The sequence below is a fragment of the Microtus pennsylvanicus genome, chromosome 1 (assembly GCF_037038515.1).
Source record: "Microtus pennsylvanicus isolate mMicPen1 chromosome 1, mMicPen1.hap1, whole genome shotgun sequence".
Classification (NCBI taxonomy): Eukaryota; Metazoa; Chordata; class Mammalia; order Rodentia; family Cricetidae; genus Microtus; species Microtus pennsylvanicus.
In genome coordinates, this window is record NC_134579.1 from 51,572,772 (window position 1) to 51,596,079 (window position 23,308).

At 41.0% G+C, this 23,308-nt stretch overlaps 1 protein-coding gene across 2 annotated transcripts in view; it reads left to right on the forward strand.

Moving 5' to 3' along the window:
• Window positions 1-11,865, forward strand: part of Ift57 (intraflagellar transport 57) — a 58,305-nt gene extending 46,440 nt beyond the window's left edge. Inside the window, exons 7-11 of one of the 2 annotated variants that reach the window (XM_075964097.1) lie at window positions 5,808-5,879; window positions 6,811-6,942; window positions 8,654-8,716; window positions 10,306-10,372; window positions 11,499-11,865. In XM_075964097.1, coding sequence (XP_075820212.1) covers window positions 5,808-5,879; window positions 6,811-6,942; window positions 8,654-8,716; window positions 10,306-10,372; window positions 11,499-11,677 — 513 coding nt within the window. In that variant the 3' untranslated portion in view covers window positions 11,678-11,865. The remainder of the gene's footprint in view (window positions 1-5,807; window positions 5,880-6,810; window positions 6,943-8,653; window positions 8,717-10,305; window positions 10,373-11,498) is intronic. The other variant, XM_075964106.1, reaches the window with a different exon arrangement.
• The last annotated feature ends 11,443 nt before the right edge of the window (window positions 11,866-23,308 follow it).

Consider the following 23,308-nt stretch of genomic DNA (forward strand, 5'->3'; position numbering starts at 1 on the left):
TATTATTCTTGCATCCCTTGCCCCATAGTTTCAGAGAGAAGCTTTTAGCCATTCAGTTGGAACCACAACTCACCCATCCCCCCAAAAATGAAAAAGACACTAAACTAAACCTCTGATTACAAAGGAGACCAGTCAGATGATGTTCTGCTGAACTGCAACTCAGAGAACCATGTAGCCTTCAGTCACCTAACAGCCGCAGCCAGACCACGTCCATTTTGATTGTATGCTGTACTGTGAATCACCAGCTAGAGCTACTTCTTCACAACTCTCTACTTTCTGAAAGGGAGAGATTCGGAATAAATTAATTCAATGCCAAAGAATTTAGAGTGGGGGGAAAGGATATGGTTATAATACCTTTGTTATTTACCCTCACGAGTGATAGAATTATATGAGATTTTGTGTGAGGTGATTTTGAAAAACAAGAAGCCTAAGGAATTGGGACTATGGATGAGTGGTTGAGTCCCCAGCATGCCCAAGGCCCAGGGCTCAATCATAAACACTGTGAATAGAAGTGAGTCTAAGGAAGTTATTTGCTGGGTCATTACTGCTCTCCATTCCACTGAGAGAGAAAGTTTGTAAAATTAGGTGAGACACTGATCTTCAGCAGACAGGATAAATGTCTGAAGAACACTAAAATGTCTTTTAGATGCCTGGAGGAGGAGGGTCTACTTGTTCATCGCGGCCGCCCGGCTAACTTAGTCCCAAAATAACCACACAGAAACCGTATTCATTAAATCTCTGTTTGGCCCATTAACTTTAGCTTCTTATTGGCTAACTCTTACATCTTAATTTAGCCCATTTCTAGTAATCTGTGTATCGCCATGTGGCAGTAGTTTACAGGGTAAAATTCCTAGCGTCTATCTCCCATGGCTCCGTAGTAGCTCCCTGACTCTGCTTTCTTCCACCCAGAATTTAATTCCATCTTCCCCACCTACCTAAGTTCTGCCCTATCAACAGGCCAAGGCAGTTTCTTTTTTCATTAATGAAAGCATCACACAGAAGGACCTCCTACACCAGATGCCTCAGAGCACATAGGATACTGGCCAGTAGACTCCAGTAGCACACAGTGCTCACTGGACACATAACAATAAGAGGCCGTAGTTCAACCTTGTAAACTCCTCAGCAGTCTGTTTTATCACAAAGATGTATATGATGTATAAAAGTCCACAGGTTTGGAAACACATATGCTAGACATAACACTGACACCTAGTTTGTCTCAGTATAAATTGTATATGTAGTTTTATCCTCTGCAATGAACAACCTCTAAACCACAGTGCCTTACAATAACCGCAGCACATTATTGTGACTCGAGAAAACTTTTACTGCAGCTTAATTCTAGTGGCACCCAATGCTTCTCAGTCCCAAGCTCAGGCTAAAAATGAATGGAAGGAGTGAGAGTATGAGCAAGGAATTCAAGACCATGGGGGGCTCATCCACTGAGACAGTTTGCTTGAGCTAATGGGAGCTCACCAACTCCAACTGGACTGGGAGTGAACGAGCATGGGAACAACCAAGCCCCTCTGAAGGGGGTTGACAGCTGGGAAAGACTGGGGGGCCACTGATAGTGAACACTGGGATGTGTCTCTACTGCAGATACCAGCTTCATGGGATCCTGTTCTCTTTGGATGTAAACCTTGCTCAACCTAGATGTAGTAGGGAGGGCCTTGGACTTTCCACAGGGTGGGTTGCATGGTACTCCCTTAGGGTTTGAGGGGTGGGGGAAGGGTCTGTGGAGGGAGAAGGAGGGGACTGGGAGTAGGGGAGGAAGTAGGAATTTGGATTGGTATTTTTTTAAGTAATAATAAAAAAGAAAGAAAGGGGAAAAAAGCATCAGAGTAAGACAGCCTCCCTATCTCAAGTGAAAGATAGGACAAAGGCACTCTTAGATGGACACCTCTTCCAACTTCTATACAGTCCACCATTCCACTGAAAAAGAATCACACAGCCAAGACCACCAGGGGAGCAGGGAAGTCCATTCCTCCAGTTAGTAGCCAGCAAGTTTCACTAAACTGTATTAGGAAGGAAGAAATGGATCAGAAAGGATGACAGTATCTACTTATCTCTCCAAACCTTTGTGTTTCAAATATGTAAAGTTACATTAAAGTGGCTGTAACTTAATGCGTCCTCCACCAATGTTTGAATTGCTAGCACTGTTGAATAGTTCCTTTTAGAGTTACTTATTTCTAGGATCCAGGTAGGCTTCAAGTCCTTACATATCATTAAAACCCATCACTCCTTCATTCTTACCACACAAACCTTTGTAAAGCTTTTAACCATCTCAGTTGCCCGCCCTCAAATGTATGCCTTTCTCCTTTTATATTCATCTTTTTAAAATGTCACAGTTATAGTCACATTTATTTCCCATTATAACTATGTTAAAACCTTAAAACCTTTTCAGGAACTTCTTAGACAACTAAGAGATTATTTTTCTTTATTTTTCCTGTGATAATTAATGTGATAAAATTTGGTAAAAAGCTTAGAAAAATTAAAGAATAAAATAAAACTTATTCTATAATTATAAAATATAAATTATATATAAACTATAATTATAAAGAATAATTATAAAAATTGTTCTATATTCAAACCTATGTGTTAATGTAAATACATACAAGCACATTTATAATATACATATATATTAAATATATATAATACTAACTTTTAATAATTTAAATGCCTAGTGTTTGGGAACTGTATTTTCTATTATCTGTATGCTATTAAACATACATTTTTGCTGATCATTAAATAAAAAAGAACTTAGCGTTTAACACATTATGTATGTAATGCAACACATATATATGTAATGCAAAATACAGAGTTTCAAATCTCAAAAATAAAACCAGCCATTTTTCTGGTTTGAGTTTGGAGCACCCTGAAGTTACCTGTGTGTTTCTCTGTATCTCTTCCTTCCCCATCCATTATAACTACCATCCCCAAGTCTGTGGACTTGTTCTTAGCTTCCTTCCTTGTTTTTCTGGGTATTTTTACCTGTGTGTATCTCTGAACAGTGTATTGCTGAGTTCTGCTTAGCTTTGAAGTTTTTAAGAATCATTTTATACCGTGTGAATTGTTTAAAATGGTAGAATGAATTATACAAAATTAGGAATATTATTTTCTGGTGCTTTAACAGAAAACATGTGCATGAACCTATGTGTATTTCCAATTTGTGGTAGGAATACTTTCTGGAGTTACAGTTTCTGGATTAAAAGATAAGAATATTTTAAAGGTTTGTTTGTTTTCGTTAAAAGCAGTGTTCATCAGGAGATGTGTCCTTGGATATTTTAATAAGATATTTATTTGGATTTTTCTGGAAGATAATTCTAAATCATGACTAGTGTTGTGCTTTAATTGCCTATAAAAATTAGAGAAATTTAGTAAGTCCAAACCCAATTCCTTGCCATTTTTGGCTACCCCACTCTGTCCTGTTCTTGCTACATGTTGCACTGGTCCCTATTCCATTTATCTGTCAATCTAGAACCCAGCAAGATTATCTTTTTCCTCCTCACCTCCATTCCAGCCACCCCATCCTCACACTTCCCCAGGTAAGGATGCTCTGACTGTCGTGACTCCGCAGATCTTTTGGATGTATCCAGCTCTTCCTTTCAGACCTGTGTGAGCTGGATCACTGCACAGCCTCCTTACTGGTCTCCTCCCAGTCTTCAGAATCTTGTTTTTCTAGTGGGTCCTTATTCAAAGCCCAGGCTTGACTTGAAAATTCAAACCGACATTTAAGAACAGGTCACTGTCCACGTGGTTCTTACTTATTAAGAACAAAGCTCTGGAGCAATTTACTCAACCTCTTCAGTTTGATTTCTTGATGATCAATCCTTTCTACCTCCCACTCCAGAATTTTGTGTTTTAGACTTGAGCCAGCCTACACTGATATGTTCCTTTTGTTTTTCTTGTTTGTGTTTCTCATTCATCCTAACCTCTTCTCTTGTATATCCCATTGAGATGTTTCTTAGGCTCCATAAGATCTCTAGCTCCAGAGTTTTATATCAATGTAAGTTATCATAATTAACATAGAGAGTCAAGTGTTGTTGCCACTCTCAAGCCATTTTGAATGGCAATGCTTGCAGTATATTTGTGCATATAATTCTGAACAGAAAAATGAGACCATAAAATATCTTATATGTTTCCATTATAATAAATAAGGACCATGTGTGATAGATAAAAGTGCATGTGTGTGTGTGTGTGTTTCTGTATACATTTATTTGTATACAAAGACAGAAATAGAGTGATAGGTGGAGAGAAAGACATGTAAATATTTAATCTTTGTATTCATTAAGACTTCTAAAAGCATTTTTAGAGCCAAGGTATATGAATAATTTGGGAACGTGTTAGATCATAGTTTCTCTTTTAAATTGTTGTTTGTTCTTTGATAATTTCATATAATGTGTTTTAATTATATTTACTCCCTCCCAAACTCCTCCCAGACCCACCCCCTTCAAGTCTAATTTGCGCTGCCATTGTTGTAATGAATAATGCTGCTCATCAGGTGCATTCTTCTCTGAGGAGGTGTCATCTGAACTGACTGAGCTCCCAGCTCCTGCTCCTGCACCCACTTCTCCAGTGCTGGCTGCTGAGTGGGAAGGGCCTTGTCCTTTACCAGATAGCACAGTCAGACTTGGGTGAGAAAGAGGTCTTTGAGGCATAAAATGAAAATGTTGAGCTACCTAATTGATAAGTGGGTAAGGAGATAACCTTGAAGGACCTTTCCAGCCTTTGTATTTTAAGATGTTTTGTTAATGAGGCAGAAAGATCCAGGAAAGGACAGTGCTTGTTTGTGCTGTTTTTCAGTCCTCACTAGGGTCAGGTGACAGTTTTTGTCCCCTTACCCCTGAACTGGCAGTATGTGTCAAGCAGGAAGTTACACTGCTATGGAAGTGTTCTCCACCGTGCCCTCTTCTGTAGCCAGGCCACTACTTGTTATTCTGTGAGGTTGTGAGTGTGAGATTAGACGCTTTTTGAGGTTCCCTGAAGCTTAAATATAAGTTGATATTTGGTTCGCTTGAAGTGCCAAAACATTTGTACACCCTGTTGCTATGGGCGTGTTTTAAAGTGGAAAAGTCAGTGCAGTGAACTATTCACAAGTTTTTCTTCAGGAAATTCTGTGGCTCGCACAAACAAGCCTGTCAGTTTATGCAAACAGACTTATGGGATTGAGAATAGCCATCATTTACTTCAGTTTACCTCTCCTGATTGGTATGTCTGAAGTCATTTAAAGTGTTTCCTTATAATGATATAAACTGAAGTGTTTTAGGGGATTACACGGCTGACATCAATTTACAATAAGGCCTGTAGCATTAGGCTCCAGCAATCAGTATAGACTTCCTTTATTAAGGGCGATATTCAGAAGTCTTCCTGAAGAAAAAGCTTATTTTCATTTTCAGGAGACAAACTAATCTTTGATACATGATATTTGAGGAAAGAGTTGAAAGTTGCTTCTGGCAAACATAATCGTTAGTGCTTAAGCAAGTATTTCTTTGCTAATAATTAGATTTTCTTTCATTTTGATAGATAGTCATAAATATTAACCACCAGCAGTGCAGGAATAATTTATATTCAAATTATCAGATATCACTATGTGAACACATAAAATAATTTACATTTACTTAGGACATTTTCTCCAAAAGTGCCCCCCACGTGCTTCTTTCCATTCTTGATTGCGAATTGTATATAGGACTCTGCCACCCGAAATAGGACAGCTACCGAGTAGTGAGGATAAAGAACACAACTTCACAACAGACCGGGCAAAGGAGAAAGTGTGGTCTCTTTCACTTTGTTTCTATGTGTGCTTGTACTAATAGGACTGGAGGGTCCATGTTGACCAAATGCACCAGCACAAAAGTGGAATTGAATCAGCTCTAAAGGAAACCAAGGTATGTGAATCACTTCAGACAAACCAACATGATTTACTCATCTAGATCTACTGTGGTAGAGTTTGAAAGGAGAGCAGATACAATCCTCATCTCTCAGGGGGTGATTAATTATATATACCACATCACATCTTCACGACCCTAGTGCTTACACCAAATAAATCAAGCTACTTATGTAAAAACTATGGTCAGTCATGGTAGTATGCTCCTGTAATCCATTTGTATTTATACACACACACAGACAGACAGACAGATAGATAGCACATGTTGCACATATATATCTAATAGATGTTTTAGACACATATCTGTCTTTCTCCTGATTCCCAATATTGCATGCACTTTAGACTGACAATGGCTGGGACTTGTAGCTCTCCCAGGCTTGTTGACCTGGCAGAAGTAGGATCTTCAGAGAATGCCACAAAGACGCAAGCTCAAGTGCAAAGCTGTGGATCCCAGGCTAGACCAGGTCCAGATCTGGGACTCTACTTCTAGCTGCAATATTCACATCAGCTTTGAACTGTGACTTCATAAAGCCATATTATCCCTTGGCTACTTTGATTTTGAAGTTTATATGCAACTTATTATAATGACATAAGCTTCAGGTGTTTTGGTGTCCATGAGGGCAAGAGGTGACTGACACTGCCAGGCTCTTCTTTTCTGGAGACAGGGTCCCCGGGGCAGGTTCCCTTGCTTCAGCGTCCAGGGTGCTTGGATTACAGAACTGAACCAACATATCTGGCTTCTTAAAAAATAAAAACAGTGTGATTGAAGTGTTTCTAATCATACATTGTTTGCTGCCGAAGCTTCAAACTGTCGTCTTCTGCACACACGATTGATCATTTGTGGAGTGGGTTAAAGAATAGTTAAATTGTTTTAATGAGTTTTGTAAAACGTATTTGTTCCTTTATCTAATAAAAACCCATGGAATTTCTAGGGATTTTTGGATAAGCTCCATAATGAAATTAGTCGAACTCTCGAAAAGATTGGTAGCCGAGAAAAGTACATCAACAATCAACTTGAGCACTTGGTTCAAGAATATCGTGGGGCTCAGGCCCAGCTGAGTGAGGTAACTTAAAAATGCTTTTCAAGGATTTATTCAAAATCATGACCCTAATCCCTAAAACAACGTATTTTGTTTATAAATTGTGAAACGGGAAAGGGGGAGAGCTTGAGGTGGATATGATCTAAATACATTTTAAACAAGCGTGAAGGGATCAAAGAATATATAATGTTTAAAATTCTTCATCAACAGAAATATATGCATTCTGCCCACTTGAAGCTAAGGGGATGGGGGTGGGAGAACTCTCGGTTTCATATGTGATAGAAAGGATTATTCCCCAAGGAGTCCCTAAACATACTTCTTCATTTTATTTAGATAAATATAGGTTTGCTGCTGGTGATCATGGCTTAGAACTAAGAGAGAGAGAGAGAGAGAGAGAGAGAGAGAGAGAGAGAGAGAGAGAGAGAGAGAGAGAGAGAGTCAGGATGCTATGTTTCATTTCGAAGTCTGTCGCTAATTCACTGTGAAAGGAAGAGAAAGAATAGTATGCATTGCATGTGTCAGAGGGAAGGAACAGCCCTTGCACAATGGCGTTCAGCTACATACTAAGGAACATGAAAGCAAGATGAATTCAGAGACAATTTTATTTACTTGTTTGTTTGATTTTTCAAAACAGGGTTTCTCTGTGTAGCTCTGAAGACTATCCTGGAACTTACTCTGTAGCCTAGATTGGCCTTGAACTCACAGAGATCCGCCAGTGTCTGCCTCCCAAGTGCTGGGATTAAAGGCATGCACCACCACCGCCCAGCAAGAGACAAACAATTTAATTAATCAAATGAAATCCGTTTTTCATTCTTTCAATGTTTTAGAATTTTGTTCAAAAAATAAAATCCCAAACCCCTAGTTTCTGCTGTGGAAATCCCATAGCTTTCTTTGGGAATGTATAAGAACAATCCCGTATGTCCTGATGCTAAGATAGTCTAGTAAGAATACATGCAAATCGGGGTTCAGCAGGGTGGGGACTGGGAGAAGGTAATGAAGGTAAAAAAAATGATCAGAATACATTGTATATACACTTATGAAATTGTCAGTGGATGATCATTTTAAAGAATTACTGTAGAAAAATAATGAAAATAAGTTTGAGATAACTCGTGTCTTCAGAAGTTCCCAAAGACCAAGTCAAAAATAATTTACACTTTTTATTATATTCTCTTTGAATCTATTATTCCCATATACACATGAATTCATGAGCATTTTTACTTTAAAAATGTCCTCTGGTTAAAGGCACTGTGTAGCTAACACTAATATTGAATAATTGATTGCTAGATTAGTTCCTGAGAACATATTCTAGTTGGCTGCACCGTCATCCACTTTATTAATCCTTATTAATTGCTGAACTTCATACTCTACTTTGATTGATTTTTTTTTCTAGAACTAATTTTCTCTTGCATAGCACACCAATTAGATTGACCGAGAGTCACCCTCCCAGAGTGTTTAGGAAGGGTGGAGGACAGTTTTTATTGTCAACTGTGCCATGCAGGTTGCATGGAAAGGCTGCAGTAGTTCGTCATTTTATAGTGCTTCACTTAAATGCATGGCGCCTATTAATAAGGACATGAAATGGCTACAGTTAAATGTCACTTTCATAAATGTGTTCACAAATAAGGAGGTATCATAAAATGCCGTGCAGAAACCACACACACACACACAGAGGTCATATTTAAGTAATCTACTCCTGCTCGGGATTTGTCACTAAACACAGTGTTCTCCTCCTCAGGCAAGAGAGCGCTACCAGCAGGGAAATGGTGGAGTAACGGAGAGGACCCGCCTCCTGTCTGAGGTACAAACCAGCACGTTGATGCACTGCTCACCTGTCAGCTGGGCCCCAGGCAGCCGAGCCCTCCCCTGACTGAATGCTGCTGACTGCAGTGAACCCCCCTCCCAACGTCCAGCCATCAGCTTTAGGAGTTCACTAACGAGTGAACCAATTATCCTTCTCTTGTTCTTTTAAGGCGTCTAAAGTTGTTGAATTAAATTAATCATTAAACTTGCTCTTATTATTAGTGCATTGATAACCTTCCTAATCTTTATTTAACGTAGTAATTAATACTAGAAGAGCGGGGAAAGCACGAGGGAGGAGTCTGCAGCCAGTGTTAATGTGACTCTTGGATGGACAGCGCATTGTTGGCCATTACTGTTAGTGGTGTGTGGTCCAGAGGACACCTCTGTCTACACCTGAGGGACTTCTAAAATATTTGCAGCGTGGCTGCATTTCTTCCTTGGTCTTAGCAGAGAAGAGGGAGCTGATATATATTCTCATTTTACACGGGAGATGATGGGTAAAGACAACGTTGTCAGGAGCCAGTGTGAGACTGAGATGTGAGACTGTCTATAGTTACAAGGCAGCACGATTTTCATAAGTTCTGGTGTAGAAATTAAGTTACTCTTATGAAGAGTGTTTCAGAAATATTTATTTCAAAATATACCATTAGAAATATTTAGACTCTAGTCCCGTTGTGTTTCTAAGCAAATAAAACATTCCTCGGAAAGAAAGTGCTCACTAATGGGGGGTAAATGAACACTTGAAGGGCGTCCAGGGACCACTTAGTCCTCTGGAGTCGGTAGTTGTCCCCAGTTGTGATGTTTCAGGTGCCTGGAAGAAATTAATTTGCTTTGCCGGGATGAGCACTTTATTCCCTGGGAAGACTTTACTCACCGGCACGATGGAGATAAAGCCGACTAGGTTACAGTAATTACAGCCGAGCCCTAGATTATGTAAAAACAACCTCTCACGGTTTAGAGATTATATTTTCTATATAATTTTAGAGATTAAACTGCTGACATAGAATTTTGCCCGCAGAGGCTACAATGGTGTAATCTTGATACCAAGAGCAGATTAATCTGAAATCTTTATGATAGCGCTCATGTCTCTTAGAGTTCAGAGTTCCTGGTTTAGAGAAAGCGATAGAGCATTTTTGTATCTCATCATAGGATATAAGCGTTTTCTTACTGGTCTAGACAAGTAAAGGTGACATGGTCTCCAGATAAACAGATATACTGTTAAGAAAGACCCTAGAAAGCCAAGGTTCTAGTCACATTGTATTTACTAGTAAGCATCTTTTGGAGCGCGGCATGGGAAATGCTAGTGATAATTGCACAGTTTGAGGGCTTCATACTGCAAACAACTTGATTTTCATTCTATAATATCGCAGCATGAAGAAGCTAATGTGAAAGTAATTTGCGGGTGTTTTATAAGCCGTTCTTTAAAAATGAAAAGCTTTGTGTATCTGCATACATTGTCTTTATTGAATAGTCTTAATGTTTTATTTCCTTAGATCTAAATTGATTTTCCTCAATACGGCGTTCAAAAAATTTCAAGGTTCATTAAAATTTAGCATTCACAGGACTTGTTTTTTCTTCCAATGAAAGGTCACAGAAGAATTAGAGAAGGTGAAGCAGGAAATGGAAGAGAAAGGCAGCAGCATGACAGACGGCAGTGAGTACTCTCCTCGGGGCTGGACCCAGGCAGTGAGTACTCTCCTCGGGGCTGGACCCAGGCAGCGCTTCCCGGAGGCCTTTGCACAGCAGTGCCGGTCGGCTGGCGTCTCTGTGTGTGAGCAGCGCGGCTCCACTAGCCTGCAGCCTCCGTTCTGTCTCAGACGCCACGATGGGAGGAGAGAGCCAACTCCTGAAATCTGTTCTCTGACCCGCATGCATCCATGCACATGTGTGCACATGCACACCTGCACACACGCACACGCAGATCTAAAATAGTCCGTTTTTTCTTGTTTTAAGAGAGATGCGTGGCACAAAAATGATGTCTGATGCTCAAAATACTAAGTTCATTATCAATCAACTGAGAAAAAATATTTTCACTCTAATTTAGATTTTATTGATCCAAGCCAATGACTCAAAGATCGAGTGGGAAATATTTAAGTATTGCTTTCTTCTAACAGAGTTTTAAAATATATTACTTTGTTTTCATCATTTTATGCACAAAAAGACCTTAAGATTATCCCAAATGACACCAGGATAGTGATGGGATGACTCTAGAGGCTTCCCCCTCCTTCTTGGAAGTCCTGACAGAGCAGGGCTCAAATAGAGAAGAATTAATCTCTCCGTAATTATCCTCCATTACAGACTGTTTAGATTGACCCAGGCCAGTGGCCATCGCCCCAGACATTTTATGTCAGAAAGTTTGTCTAGGGTCCTGATGCTCCGCAGGCTGGGAATCAAGCAAGATGTGGGGATTTTCTGGCAGTGTTTTCAACTGGCTCGTTGTTTGTATCTCAACTGTATCTTTCTTCTCCCCTAACTATTCTGTTCCCTGTTCCTGTAGAAAAACCATGTTGAACACCTCCTTAAATACCCACTTAGCACTTCTTTTCCTAGAAAAAGTTAGAAAATTCAGCCTCAGTACATCAAATATTGAACCAGTTCCCATTCTAAAAGCCTCAGGTGTTTAAAATACCAGTGCAAATCTGTGTGAATGTCAGCGAGTCACTGGCTGCGTTTTTAACCCTATTTCTGGCTTGAGACAAAGTGGGGAAAATGTCAGGCAATTCTCTAACAAACTGATACTCCAAGTGAACATTTTTATTCTGTGCTGTTTTTATCCCCAGCTCCTTTGGTGAAGATTAAGCAGAGCCTAACCAAACTGAAGCAAGAGACTGTTCAGATGGACATTAGGATCGGTGTTGTGGAGCACACGCTGCTGCAGTCCAAGCTGAAGGAGAAGAGCAATATGACTCGAGACATGCATGCGGCTGCTACCCCAGAGTCAGCGATAGGCTTCTATTAAAACATGCGGGCTTTCATGCTTCTGATTGTTTTTTATATGAAATGATTTTTTAATGTTGCATGGATTTCCAATTTATACCTCTCAAGCATGTTCAGTGGGTATTTTTGCACAGGTATTGTATCATGGTGATTATGATGGCTAAAGCCTTTACAATGAATATAGTATTTAAAATAAAGTACTTAAAAATTCTCCGGTTCAGAGTCGCTTTCACTGTCATTGCCCGTGTCCTTCTGCTCGTGTGGCTCATTATCTTCCCATTCCTTGTGTGTATGACCGTGTGTCATATGTGTGCTGCTGCTGGCGCAGGCCTGGCGCGTCTGGTGACCTCCAGAGCTGCTCTCCTTCCACAGTGCCTATCTATTAGAGGAGCTGAGACGAGGTGGTGGAATTCTTCATAGGGAGCCGAACTTCCCTTGCCGCAGCTCTACAGTTTCATTATCACCTTCTTAACTTGAAAATAAACAAAGCCAAAAAATAAAGCCAGTGTCCATGTTGACATGTACAACCTATTACTTTTCTTTGATTAAGTAATAGTTCCACCATATTTGACTGAGCTTCTGGACTAAAGAGAAGATGAGTGTGCCTGTGTCTACATCCTGCTGTTTTGTGTAGAGTCAGCTATGCTAAGCAGCGTTCTGTGGAACCGCCATAATGGACTTCGTGATCAGCATCTGGTACCGACACTATTTTTTTAGGAAACTTTCTCAGCAATTTTCTAGGCCTGAATTTATAAATCGGCCAATAAGCAATATTGAAGAGCAGCTTTTAGGGGCTGGGGGCGGGCCGTAGCTCAGATTACAAGAGTTCTCATCTATGAGGCACAGAGCCCTGGGTTTGATCCTTAGCATTATATGAACCAGTCGGTGACTCACATCTACAATGTAGCACTCAAGAGGGAGGCACAAGTTCAAACTCATAGACCTTCAAGATGACTCAGTAGGTAAAAGCATTGCTGCCAAGCCTGCTAACTGGAATTTTATTCTCAGGTTCCAAAAGTTGTCCAGTTGTCCTCTAACCTCCACACGAACACCATGGTGCACATGGCTGCACACATGGACGCACAGAAAGAAAGGAGGGAAAGAAGGAAGGAAGGAAGGAAGGAAGGAAGGAAGGAAGGAAGGAAGGAAGGAAGGAAGGAAGGAAGAAAGGAAGGAAGGAAAGAAAACTTTAAAAGTTCAAGATCATCTTATTTTTTGGTTTGGGGGGGGTTTGTTTTTTTGTTTGTTTTTTGAGCATGTCCTGGAACTAGCTCTTGTAGACCAAGCTGGTCTCGAACTCACAGAGATCCGTCTGACTATTCCTCCCAAGTACTGGGATTAAAGGCATGTGCTACCACCTCCTGACTAAGGTTATCTTAGACTACCTTAGTCAGGGTTTGAGGCCAGCCAGGTATGCATGAGATCCTAAACTAAAGAGCAGTCTTTCACCTGGGGGAGAAAAACAGATGAGAGGATCACAAAGCAAGAAATGGTCTCATTATTTTTAAGAAGCAACAAGCACTGGTAGTAATTTTGATTTAAAAATAGTTTAGAACAACATATTAAAATATCATTTTTAATCCTAATACCTTTCTCCCCTAAATTTTTGTCTCAACACTTACTTTCTAGACAAATACCCCAACACACACACATATACCAGCACATCTTATGTGTTCACTAAAACTCTCTAAGTTTGAATAAGAGAAAATTGATATCTATTATAAACTACCACCCAAGAGGATGCCAATCAACACGATGGCAAATAAGAGAGCTTATTTGATTTGTAAAGAGGACTAACCCACAGTGGGAAGATAGGCACTGAAAATCTAGAATCCTCCAGCCATGTGCTTAGTGGAGGAGCCTAGAGGGAAGACAGGCACTATGAAAATCTAGAATCCTCCAATCCTGTGCTCAGTGGAGGAGCCTAGTGGAAAATGGGAAGCATAGCAGTTGGCCCTGGGAACTTCCTTGCCTAGATTCTGTCTTAGTTGTGTATTCCAGAGGTCAACGTTAGGTACCTGGGTATCTACCTCGTGGGTCTCCACCTTCATTTTGAGACAAAGTCTCTCACTGAACCTGGATGTCACCAATAGCCTGTCTAACAAGTGAGCCCCAGGGATCTTCCTGTCTCCTCTGTCTCAGCGCTGGATTTGCAGACACATTGGGCCACACCAGACTTTGTGTTAGGTGCTAGGGATGTTCATGCTGGCACAAGCAGTTTACCCACAGAACTATCTCCCCAACCCCCGTTTCCCACTTACGTACTCTGCAAGGGTCTGGAGGCAGTGACTGACCAACTACAAGGATGTGTAATAGCTAGATGTCAGACCTTGATATCTAAATTTTCTACTTAGAAAAAAAATAAAAATAAAACCAGTCCTTTTAGAAAACTGATTCCCAAACAAGGAAGGAAAGCATTTATGTGCCAAGAATATCTGTCTCTGCTGTAAACGAAAGTCCTCAAAGAATGATGGGGAAATGTCCAATGGACAGCCAGATTCAGAGGAAGCTTCAGCATCATAGTGATGAATTAGAACTTCAGAATAACCACCGGCCATACAGATAAAAATAGATGAGGGGTAAATGAGGAGATGGGAATGCACTCCTTACAATAGAACGGCTGATGTGTGAAATGAATGCTGGGTGTAGAAAAATACCAGCTGGCAGCTACCACGGGAGCTAATTGGGGTGAGAATCATCAATGAGTGCTGAATCTACTAGGTGGAAGTTTGACCAGAAATGGAGTGACCGCATGGTTTCAATGTAGGAAAGATAAGACGCAAAGAAAGCCTGTCAGTTTTTCACTAGAAAATCTGCTGCGCACCACTTACATGAAGTTGATCAAAAGTGAGCATCACCAGCCATGGGCAGATACCATTTTCCACCTGGAGAGAGCGTACATTCGTGTGGGTCCTACTGGGAATGCATAACCTGAATCTACTAACGGAATGTCAGACAATGTCAGACAATGGAGAGACTTGTACAAAATGGCCTGGATGCTTCAAAGATGGTTAGGTGAGGAGAGATAATGACCAAGGAACTGTTCCTTATGAAAGGCATGATGACAACTGGATGTAACCGCAGTTCTGGACTGGACCCTGGTCCAGGAAGTATATAGGGATCATAGCTACAAAGGATATTTTGACAAAACAGAAAAAAAAATTAGTAAGGTCTGTAGATTAAATAATCGCATCTCAATTTCTTGAGTTTGGATTATTTGAACTGTGGCTATTGAAAAGAATTTATGCATAATAATACACTATGATTTAGGTATAAAGGGTCATGGCAGCAACTTAAATGGCTTCGGGAATGAAAGGGTGTGTGTGTGTGTATGTGTGTGTGTGTGTGTGTGTTGTTGTTGTTGTTGTTAAGCATGTACACAGAAAGATGAAGTGATAAATCGTGATATAATATTTAAGTCCCAATTACCTTGATTTGATTTTGGTGCACATTGTATTCATGTGTTGAAATCAGAAATCACACACTGTACCCCATTAATATATGCAACTACCTTGCTAATTTAAAAAACAACAACAACAACAAACCAGCAGTAAAAATGCTTCTTTCCTGAAACTTTGGATTCTGTTCCTCGAGTCTTCCCAGCAGGTGCCTAAGATTGTTCTGAATTTCAAAGACTCACTGTGACATGATATTGTTAACTAATCATTAAAGGCTTTCATTAAAAACAATGGAAATTATGATAAATTGTTAACATCTTGAGAATCTGGGGAGGGAGATGTAGAAATCAGACTCTTTCAACTTTCTTACAAATCTGAAGTAGTAGTTCTTACAGGTGATACAGGCTTCAGGCAACTTGGCAGCCTCTCCAGCATTCAAATGCCCAATGTATTAAAACAGTGCGGCCTTCCATTGAAATTCTGTAGTTCACTGAGTGAAACAAAGTTAAGTTGTATTTGCCACTGGCCAAGCAGAACAAAGACTTGATCACTTCAAATAAGGTTTTTTCCTCTTCTGTCCTCTTCCTTAAATTTTCCAGTAGTGCTTAGTTAGTATTATTATTATTATATAGTTTTTTAATAGTGTCAGAACATCTTTCATAAGAATTCACAGAGAATGAGCCTGTGTTAATAGGTGTGGTAACTGTATGCAATCTTGTTCCATGTTCCATCCCTTCATTGGTTCCAATAGCTCGTGTGAGAAGATGAGACACCTGTGGATTTGACTCAGAGCTCCCAGCCTGGATGATGCAAATATTCCATGCTCCCCATTAGAAACAGCACAGAGATGTAGGGAATATGCTGGCCAATTTAAGATTACAAGGCCCAATGTTGTTCTTAAAACTTTGTGTACAAGTAAGAAAGGTCTTCAGGAGACAGTGGTATAATTCAGTGGCAAAACGCAAGGATATTATGCATAAGGCCATCGACTGAAGTCCTAAAATTCCACCTTCCATTTTATATTTTTTAAAACAATATTATAATAGAATTTTAGAAGCCAGATATGTGGCCCTGTTTGTGGTCAAGTTGCAATGATTATCATAGCTTCATTTAAAAAAAAAAATCACGTTTTTTTATAACAACCAAACTACAAACCTTAAGCAGTTTATTATGGCTTTAAATTAAAAATTTACTCTTAGGTGAGTAAAAATGATTTGAATTCCTGTTTTTACAAGCTGTTTTTCATCACTTAAAATGCAGGAGAGGAGAGCATTGATGAGCATGCTCATATTAACATGTCTAAGTAATGTCTCAAGGATTCAAGTTCTGTGATTGTGTGCTTCTCATTCAGACACAAAATTCCAACCTGATTTGCTGCCTCATGACTAGCACCTTATTTCAGGCCTGGGCTGTCCCCTTTAGTCTCTGTCCTTATCCTAGGTAGGACACTGACATTCAAACTGGCCATCAGACAACTGCACCCTACAACCATCGCTACTGCACCCTACAACCACCACTGCCCAAACTTTGCTCTGAGAAGTTCTTGGATGTCTTCTGAGCCCTGTATGACTCAGCAGTCACTGCCCAGCTACTACTCAGACCCTGCCCTGCAGACCGTTCTCCTTAACAAGCTAGAAAGTCCTCATGTTGCCTGTGTGTCAAAATCAAGTGAGCAGCTTAATCAAAACTCCTATGTGTCCCCATCCCTAGATAAGGAACTGTTGGAAATTGTTAGCTTCTAGGAGGGAGTTGTGGCTTGCATGAGGATGACCTATATAGGCTCCCACATTTGATTGCTTGGGGCTATTAGCAGGTGGTCTGTCCCTGGTCATAACTAACCATTCCAGTTGGCTCTCTTTGTCTTCTGGTGGTTGTCTCAGCTACTGTTTCAGTGCTGGGCCTATCTCCTGCTTCCCTGTTCCCTGCCATGATGGTCAGCAACTCACTCTCTGGAACTGTAACTCCCAATAAATTCTTCTATAAGTTGCCTTGGTTATGGTGTATCTTCACAGCCATAGAAAAGTAACTAAGACAGAGGAGAAGCTCCAGTTTTCTTCAAAGGCATGACCCTTATGGGTCTGTCATGTTCTAGGAGAATTTGGGCAACACAAATTGGGCTCAGTGGGTTTAAAAAGAAACGAAGTTGGCTAAGGAGGTGGAGCTGGATCTGGGAGGAATTCGGGGAGAAGTGTGATAAAAATAATTATATGAAAGTCTCAAAGAACTAGTAAGACTATTTTAACAGATACCTGAGTCCCCTTCTCAATTTGCACCTCTTAGCAATGGGTGTGGTTTTTTTATTCGATACACAATTATCTAAAGAATCACCCATCGAACGATTTTTTTTCCTCCTGGGTAAGAGTAAGCAAAACATTTCAGTGTGAGGAGACCTTTAAATAGGACCTGAAGTCATTTTTCTTAAAACATATCCTATGGGTTGCCTTAGTATTAGCCCCACCGTGGGGCATGAGTAGCATAGAAAGATAATACACAATGGTAAAAATGAAAGAGAGAGAAAGAAAAGAAAAAAAAAAGAAAAGAAACAGAAACCGGCTGCCCATTTAGAAACCAAAGGCTGTCACTATCTTCATTGTTGCCAAATAGCTCTCCCAACGTCGCCCCCCCCAGGAGAATTTTGGGTCCACATCTCCTCCCTCTGCCATCCCCACTCTTCATCAAGATCATGCATCCCATTTGCCCTCGTGCCCCTTAGTCACCTTTCCTGCTGTCTCTCAAAAGCTTATGCGCAGGACACTGCCTCAGAGATTCAACCAACCAGATTCCAGTTCCAAGTTTGCTAGGAAGAAAAATATTTTTTATATTCCCAACACTTCTATCATCAAATATCTGGACGTTTTCACACCCACAGCTCAATTTTCTAAAATCTAATTGGTGTCCAGCAACTCGACCCTGACACTACCTCTAGAAAGCGGCTCAGTCCTGTGAGTCGGCCCCCAGGGCAGGCACCAGCCTAGAGTCCTGGCCTCCTGCACTTCTTCTGTCTTGCACATGGTCACTTGCCCTTCTACCATGTTGTGACTCGGCATAAAGGCTCTTGTCAGATAACAGTGTGATGGATGTTCCTTAGACTGCTTAGTCAGAACCATGAGCCTAAAGAGCTCCTATTGTTTCTCAGTTATCCAGGCCATCCATTTGCATAATTCTGTTACCGCAACAGAAAACACACCAAAACAGTAAAGTACACCGACCGGGTAGATTATAAGAAAGGGTGTAAATCCTTCTGCTGTCCATAGACACACCTAGCATTTCCCTGTGTCCCCTGACTTGAAAGACTCTGAACCCCTGTAGTTTTTGGTAGAGGTTTCATTATGTATGCTCCAAAACCTCAAAGTTTCAGGAAATTGCCAACCATTTGGAAACTCGCGCCAGGAATTACAGGCAACAGTCAAATTTATTTCTTCTCATCTCACAATATCTCCACCAAGAACTTTCTGCTCTGCTTTTTGAGCCCTCACTGGTGGTCAGTTTTCTCCTGCAAGGGAGTAGAGATATATATTCATTCGTGTCCAGCTACTTTTCTGTAAGCAAAAGCTTCTACACGGGACACTACACCATGGGTTGAGATGTGTTAGTTCAGGCACAAAGCATTCCTAAAGTGACTGGGAGAACTGGGATAGCCCAAAGGCTCATAGTCCCCATACTGCACGATTTCCAATCTTTTTCGGTTGTGTGCATTAACTTGTGGTCTTCTGGAGTCAGCTCCTCCCATCTCTGAAGTTAGCTGTTGGCTGTTTACAAATTTCAAGAGCTGGGTAACAGTTAACCACTTAACCACCGGCCCATTACCAGTGTTTATACCATGGAAAAAGAAAATAGCTACAAATCAGAGCTTTAGAAAAACAGCCAGTTTACTTACAGACCACTGACAACAAGCAATACAATATTCCATAAGCCAGACCTAAACACAGGAAATACATAGCAGTATGGTTGCACCATATTTTAGGGTAAATTATTACAGTATTGGTTGAATTAGGTCAGATTTGTAAATTGTTTTAAAAGCTCATTAAGTCTACATAAAGCCATTCTGTGTGTCAGATGTGTATCCCCTGAACCATTCTATTGATAATACTTCAAGGCCTTTCCTAACTATCACCTTTTACTGCTTCTCAAACCAATGGGTTAAAACAGTCCAGACATTCTCCTATGCGATAGGCTCAAAGATCGTGCTTGTACATACTAAAATACTGTAGAATGCACAGCTAGTCCAATTATTTGACTATAAAGAAACTAATTTAGCTCACTGCATCATTGATCCATTTAATTGCACAGCAGTTTCCTATTGATAATAGGAAATGTCCCTGACCCAACCGTCCTGAAAAAGGAAATGTCCTCTTTTCTATAACCACACATTTAAAAAAGGACTCTGTCTTATGTATGATGACTAAAAAGCATCATAGTCAGGGTTTACTCAGTATTTCTTATTTTTCCTCATCCATTTGTCTTGCATATAACCTGATTTCTCATGTGCTTTCTGGACTCTGTATGTCATTAAGGATGAGCCCCTGCTTATGCTCAGCACTGGACGTTTTAGTTCAGGTAGACAGTGTGATGAATTCAAGCCATCCTATTCATTCTGCCCTTGGGAAGCATTCAGCAATCTTCCAGCATCACAGAGGTTGCTGGTGACCTAGAAAAACTACCGTCAGTTGTATTTCTAGCCTCTCGGTTTAGGCAGCTGCTGTTTCGTACATATATGTGAGGCAGAGTCAATAAACATTTGACAGATAACCACTTTGCTATGATACACTATGAGGTATTAAGGGAACCGGATACAAATGAAGCATAATCATTTCCTTCAACAGCTCACAGTCCGATGGGAAAGATACATACACATAATTAAAATGTTTATAATAGTAAGTTTCATGATAGAGAGATAAACAGTAGTTGGAACCGGGGTGAGGAAAAACCATTCTAAATTTAAGAAAACAAAAAAATATTCACAGAATTAGCCTTGAAAGATGGTAAGATTCCACTAGCAGGGAAAAACAGACATGCCATGCAGACAAGACATGAAGTCGTGAAGGTGTGGGTAGACACAGTGGAGTCACAGGGTGAGTGCTAACCGGACATTAGAAGAAAAAGGAGATGAAAAGAAGGGTACTTGGAGGCCAGGAAACCCAGCAGAAAAAGCTTACAAAGGAAATGGACGCTGAATAATAAATCATGATCTGATGGGAGAGCTGCATGCAGCAGAACACGGTTGAAGATGTGCAGACACGAGGCTTCTAGAGAAGAAGTTCCAGGAAGTGGGACCAGCATGAGAGAAGATACAAGAAGAGAACAGTGATGATTGCGCTGTACTGTGCTAGCCATGGTATTGTTATACCTTGGATTTTAAAAGTCTTCTGAAAGCTGTGTGCTAAATGCTCGAGCCTCAAGCTGGAGAGATGACTCACTGGAGTAATAGCGCTTGCTGCTGAGCCTGGCCACTTGAGTTCAATCATGAGGACCCATGTGGTAAAGGGAAAGAACCAATTCCTCTGACCTCCACCTTCAAGCTGTAGCACAAGTTGACATCTCCCATCCTCCCCCCCCCCAACACACACATATGCAAACAGAGAGATGGAGAGAGAGACAAAGAAAATGCACAAATACAATCTTTCTAAAGAAATAAAAGCTTGGTCTAAACATGACACCTCTATTGGAAGATGCAAGACTCCAGAAGATGGGACCCAACTGGAGATATAAGCGTAATGGAGTAATGGAGGTTCAACTTCTGAAGACTGTAGTCATCCCTGGCTCTGGCTTTCTCTCTCTCTCTCTCTCTCTCTCTCTCTCTCTCTCTCTCTCTCTCTCTCCATCTTTCTCTGTGTGTCTGTCTCTCTGTCTCACTTTCTCTCCTCTCCCTCTTGTGCTTTCTTTTTCCCTCTCTCCCTCTCCTCCTCTCTCTTTCAAGGGCACAGTGAAGCTTTTCCCATAACCCCTTCTCCACCATGACATCCATACACATCTCAGGCTCAGAGCAACAGAATCAAACAACCACAGACCTCTGAAACCAAGCAAAAATAAATTTTCTTGCCTGTAAGCTGCTTTTCACGGGTATTTTGTCACAATAATGAAAAGCTGACTGACACATCTACAGTCTCACATTTTATTGTGTAACCAAGGGAGGTGTCATTTCCATTTGCACATATGAAGAAGATCCAGAGACGCTAAGCTAAATACCAAAGGATGTAAGCCCATCATGCCGTGTCTGTGATACGTGAGGACAAGAATAACTCCAGTTGTTTACAATGGAAAAGGATTTTTCAAGTTATAATTACCCTTCATTGAATGAATACTGTCTTACAAGGACCTTTAGACATGTATTCAACCATCACAATAATCATGGGGGGGGGGCAAATTAGACATCAGAAATGTCAAAATTAGAAAATCTTCCCACACAGAAAAAGCAGGGAGATTGGTGATGGGAGAAAAGAATGAAGAATACCATTGATTATGATTGTGCAGAGAAGTATCAAATGAGGAGCAGCCAAGAACTTTTGAAAGAGACAAATGACTACACTTGTATTCTATAGCCACTGCCATCGGCTCTTCTTATGTAAAGCCCACAGCACAGGGAGTTCCAGCAAATAGAAACCTTGTTGAACACACTAATATCTGGATATTTGCCAGGGGGTGGTGGCACACGCCTTTGATTCCAGTACTCAGGAGGCAGAGGCAGGCTGATCTCTGTGAGTTCAAGGCCAGCCTGGTCTACAGAGTGAGTTCCAGGACAGGCTTCAAAGCTACAAAGAAACCTTGTCTTAAAAAACAAAAACAACAACAACAAAAAATATCCAGGATATTTGATGTGAGAAGGGAGACCCTATTCAATGTGAATGCTACTGAAGTCTATTGAAAGCATCCAAGTGGATATAATTTTAAAAAAGAAAGAAAAAGACAACTGCAGATACCGTCTATCAAAGGTTGGTGTGGGACATTTTAACATGAGAGATCGTAGGACAACTTGACTACAAAGTAAAACGGAATATGAGAACTTGGGCCAAGCTTCCATTTCTTTAGATGAGGCTGACAGACCAAGAACCAATCTGCCCACGGCTGTCATGATTAGCTCCAGAATCAAGACCCGGCAGTGCCGGAATCTGAATCAAGGGCTAATGACCCAGGAATCAGAGTTGGCGCGGCACAAAACGCAGACCTTAAGGTAATGCCAGCACACAGAAGGAAAGCGAGATGCGCCTTTTTCAGGCCCAGGGCTGGTAGGAAAACGGGAGGTAAGTAGGGGTTAGGGTGGGTCTGATCCCCTCGTTACTAATTTGTGCACAGCCCTCAGAAACCATTTGTCAGCCAGGAGCTTCCCCAGGGATGGAGCTGACCTAAAAGTGCTACCTTTGGTAATAGTCTGACCTCTTGATTGAAATAGATGCAGCTTAGTCAGATCTCACTGGGGCTGGCTCCAATACTCACCACTTGCCCACGAGCAATTAAACCCCACGCATGCGGGTGGTGGCTGAGTGTGGCAGGGGTTGGCCAGACTTTATGACTTAGAACAGAGCCAGGGCTAGAGTCTGATTGTCCTGCCTAGAAACTGCGTCTTGAGCTGAGTGAAACTGCTCAAAAAAATGCACAAGGCCAAGAGCTGGCAATCCCTGCTCTTAAAGACGGGCGCGGCGTGGGAGCAAAGGGCTGGATGTTGGCAGACAAAGAGAAGAGAATATGGCTTCCTAAGCTGGCCTTGTCTTCTCCTCTCATCTCCCAGGTAGCACATTATGAGTTTCAGCCTTAGCTGGTAATTGGAATGAATCTTCTAAAGGAAAACCCCTTCGATGTGAGACAAGAGTCATGCTGCCTCATTACAGGGAAGTCACAAGGGAAAATGTACACAGTTGTACCTTTGACTTGTGTTCCTTGGAACCACCTCCAGTGCTGGGGCCCTCGTCCCCCTTCCCTGAGGTTACACATCTTACTCACTGTGGTTTATTAGTCCTTTGATCTTATCATCAAACAGAAATAGGCCTGATTTAACTGGGTGTGGGTGATTTCTACATACCCCAAGAGAAAAAGAAAAGAATCAAGTCTTTGGTTTCCAAATCAGTTTTTAGCGTACAATGGAAAGATGTTCTTTGTCTCTGCCCTTTCATGGGTGAGAAAATTGAGGCAATCAGGGGAACTGAAATGCCTTCTTCAGTTTCCTTCCTGTTGCTTAGCGTTCAGGAACATTTCATGGAGGGAAAGAAACAAGACAATGAATCATTTAGGGCTACTTATTCTTCTAATGCTGGAACAAACCA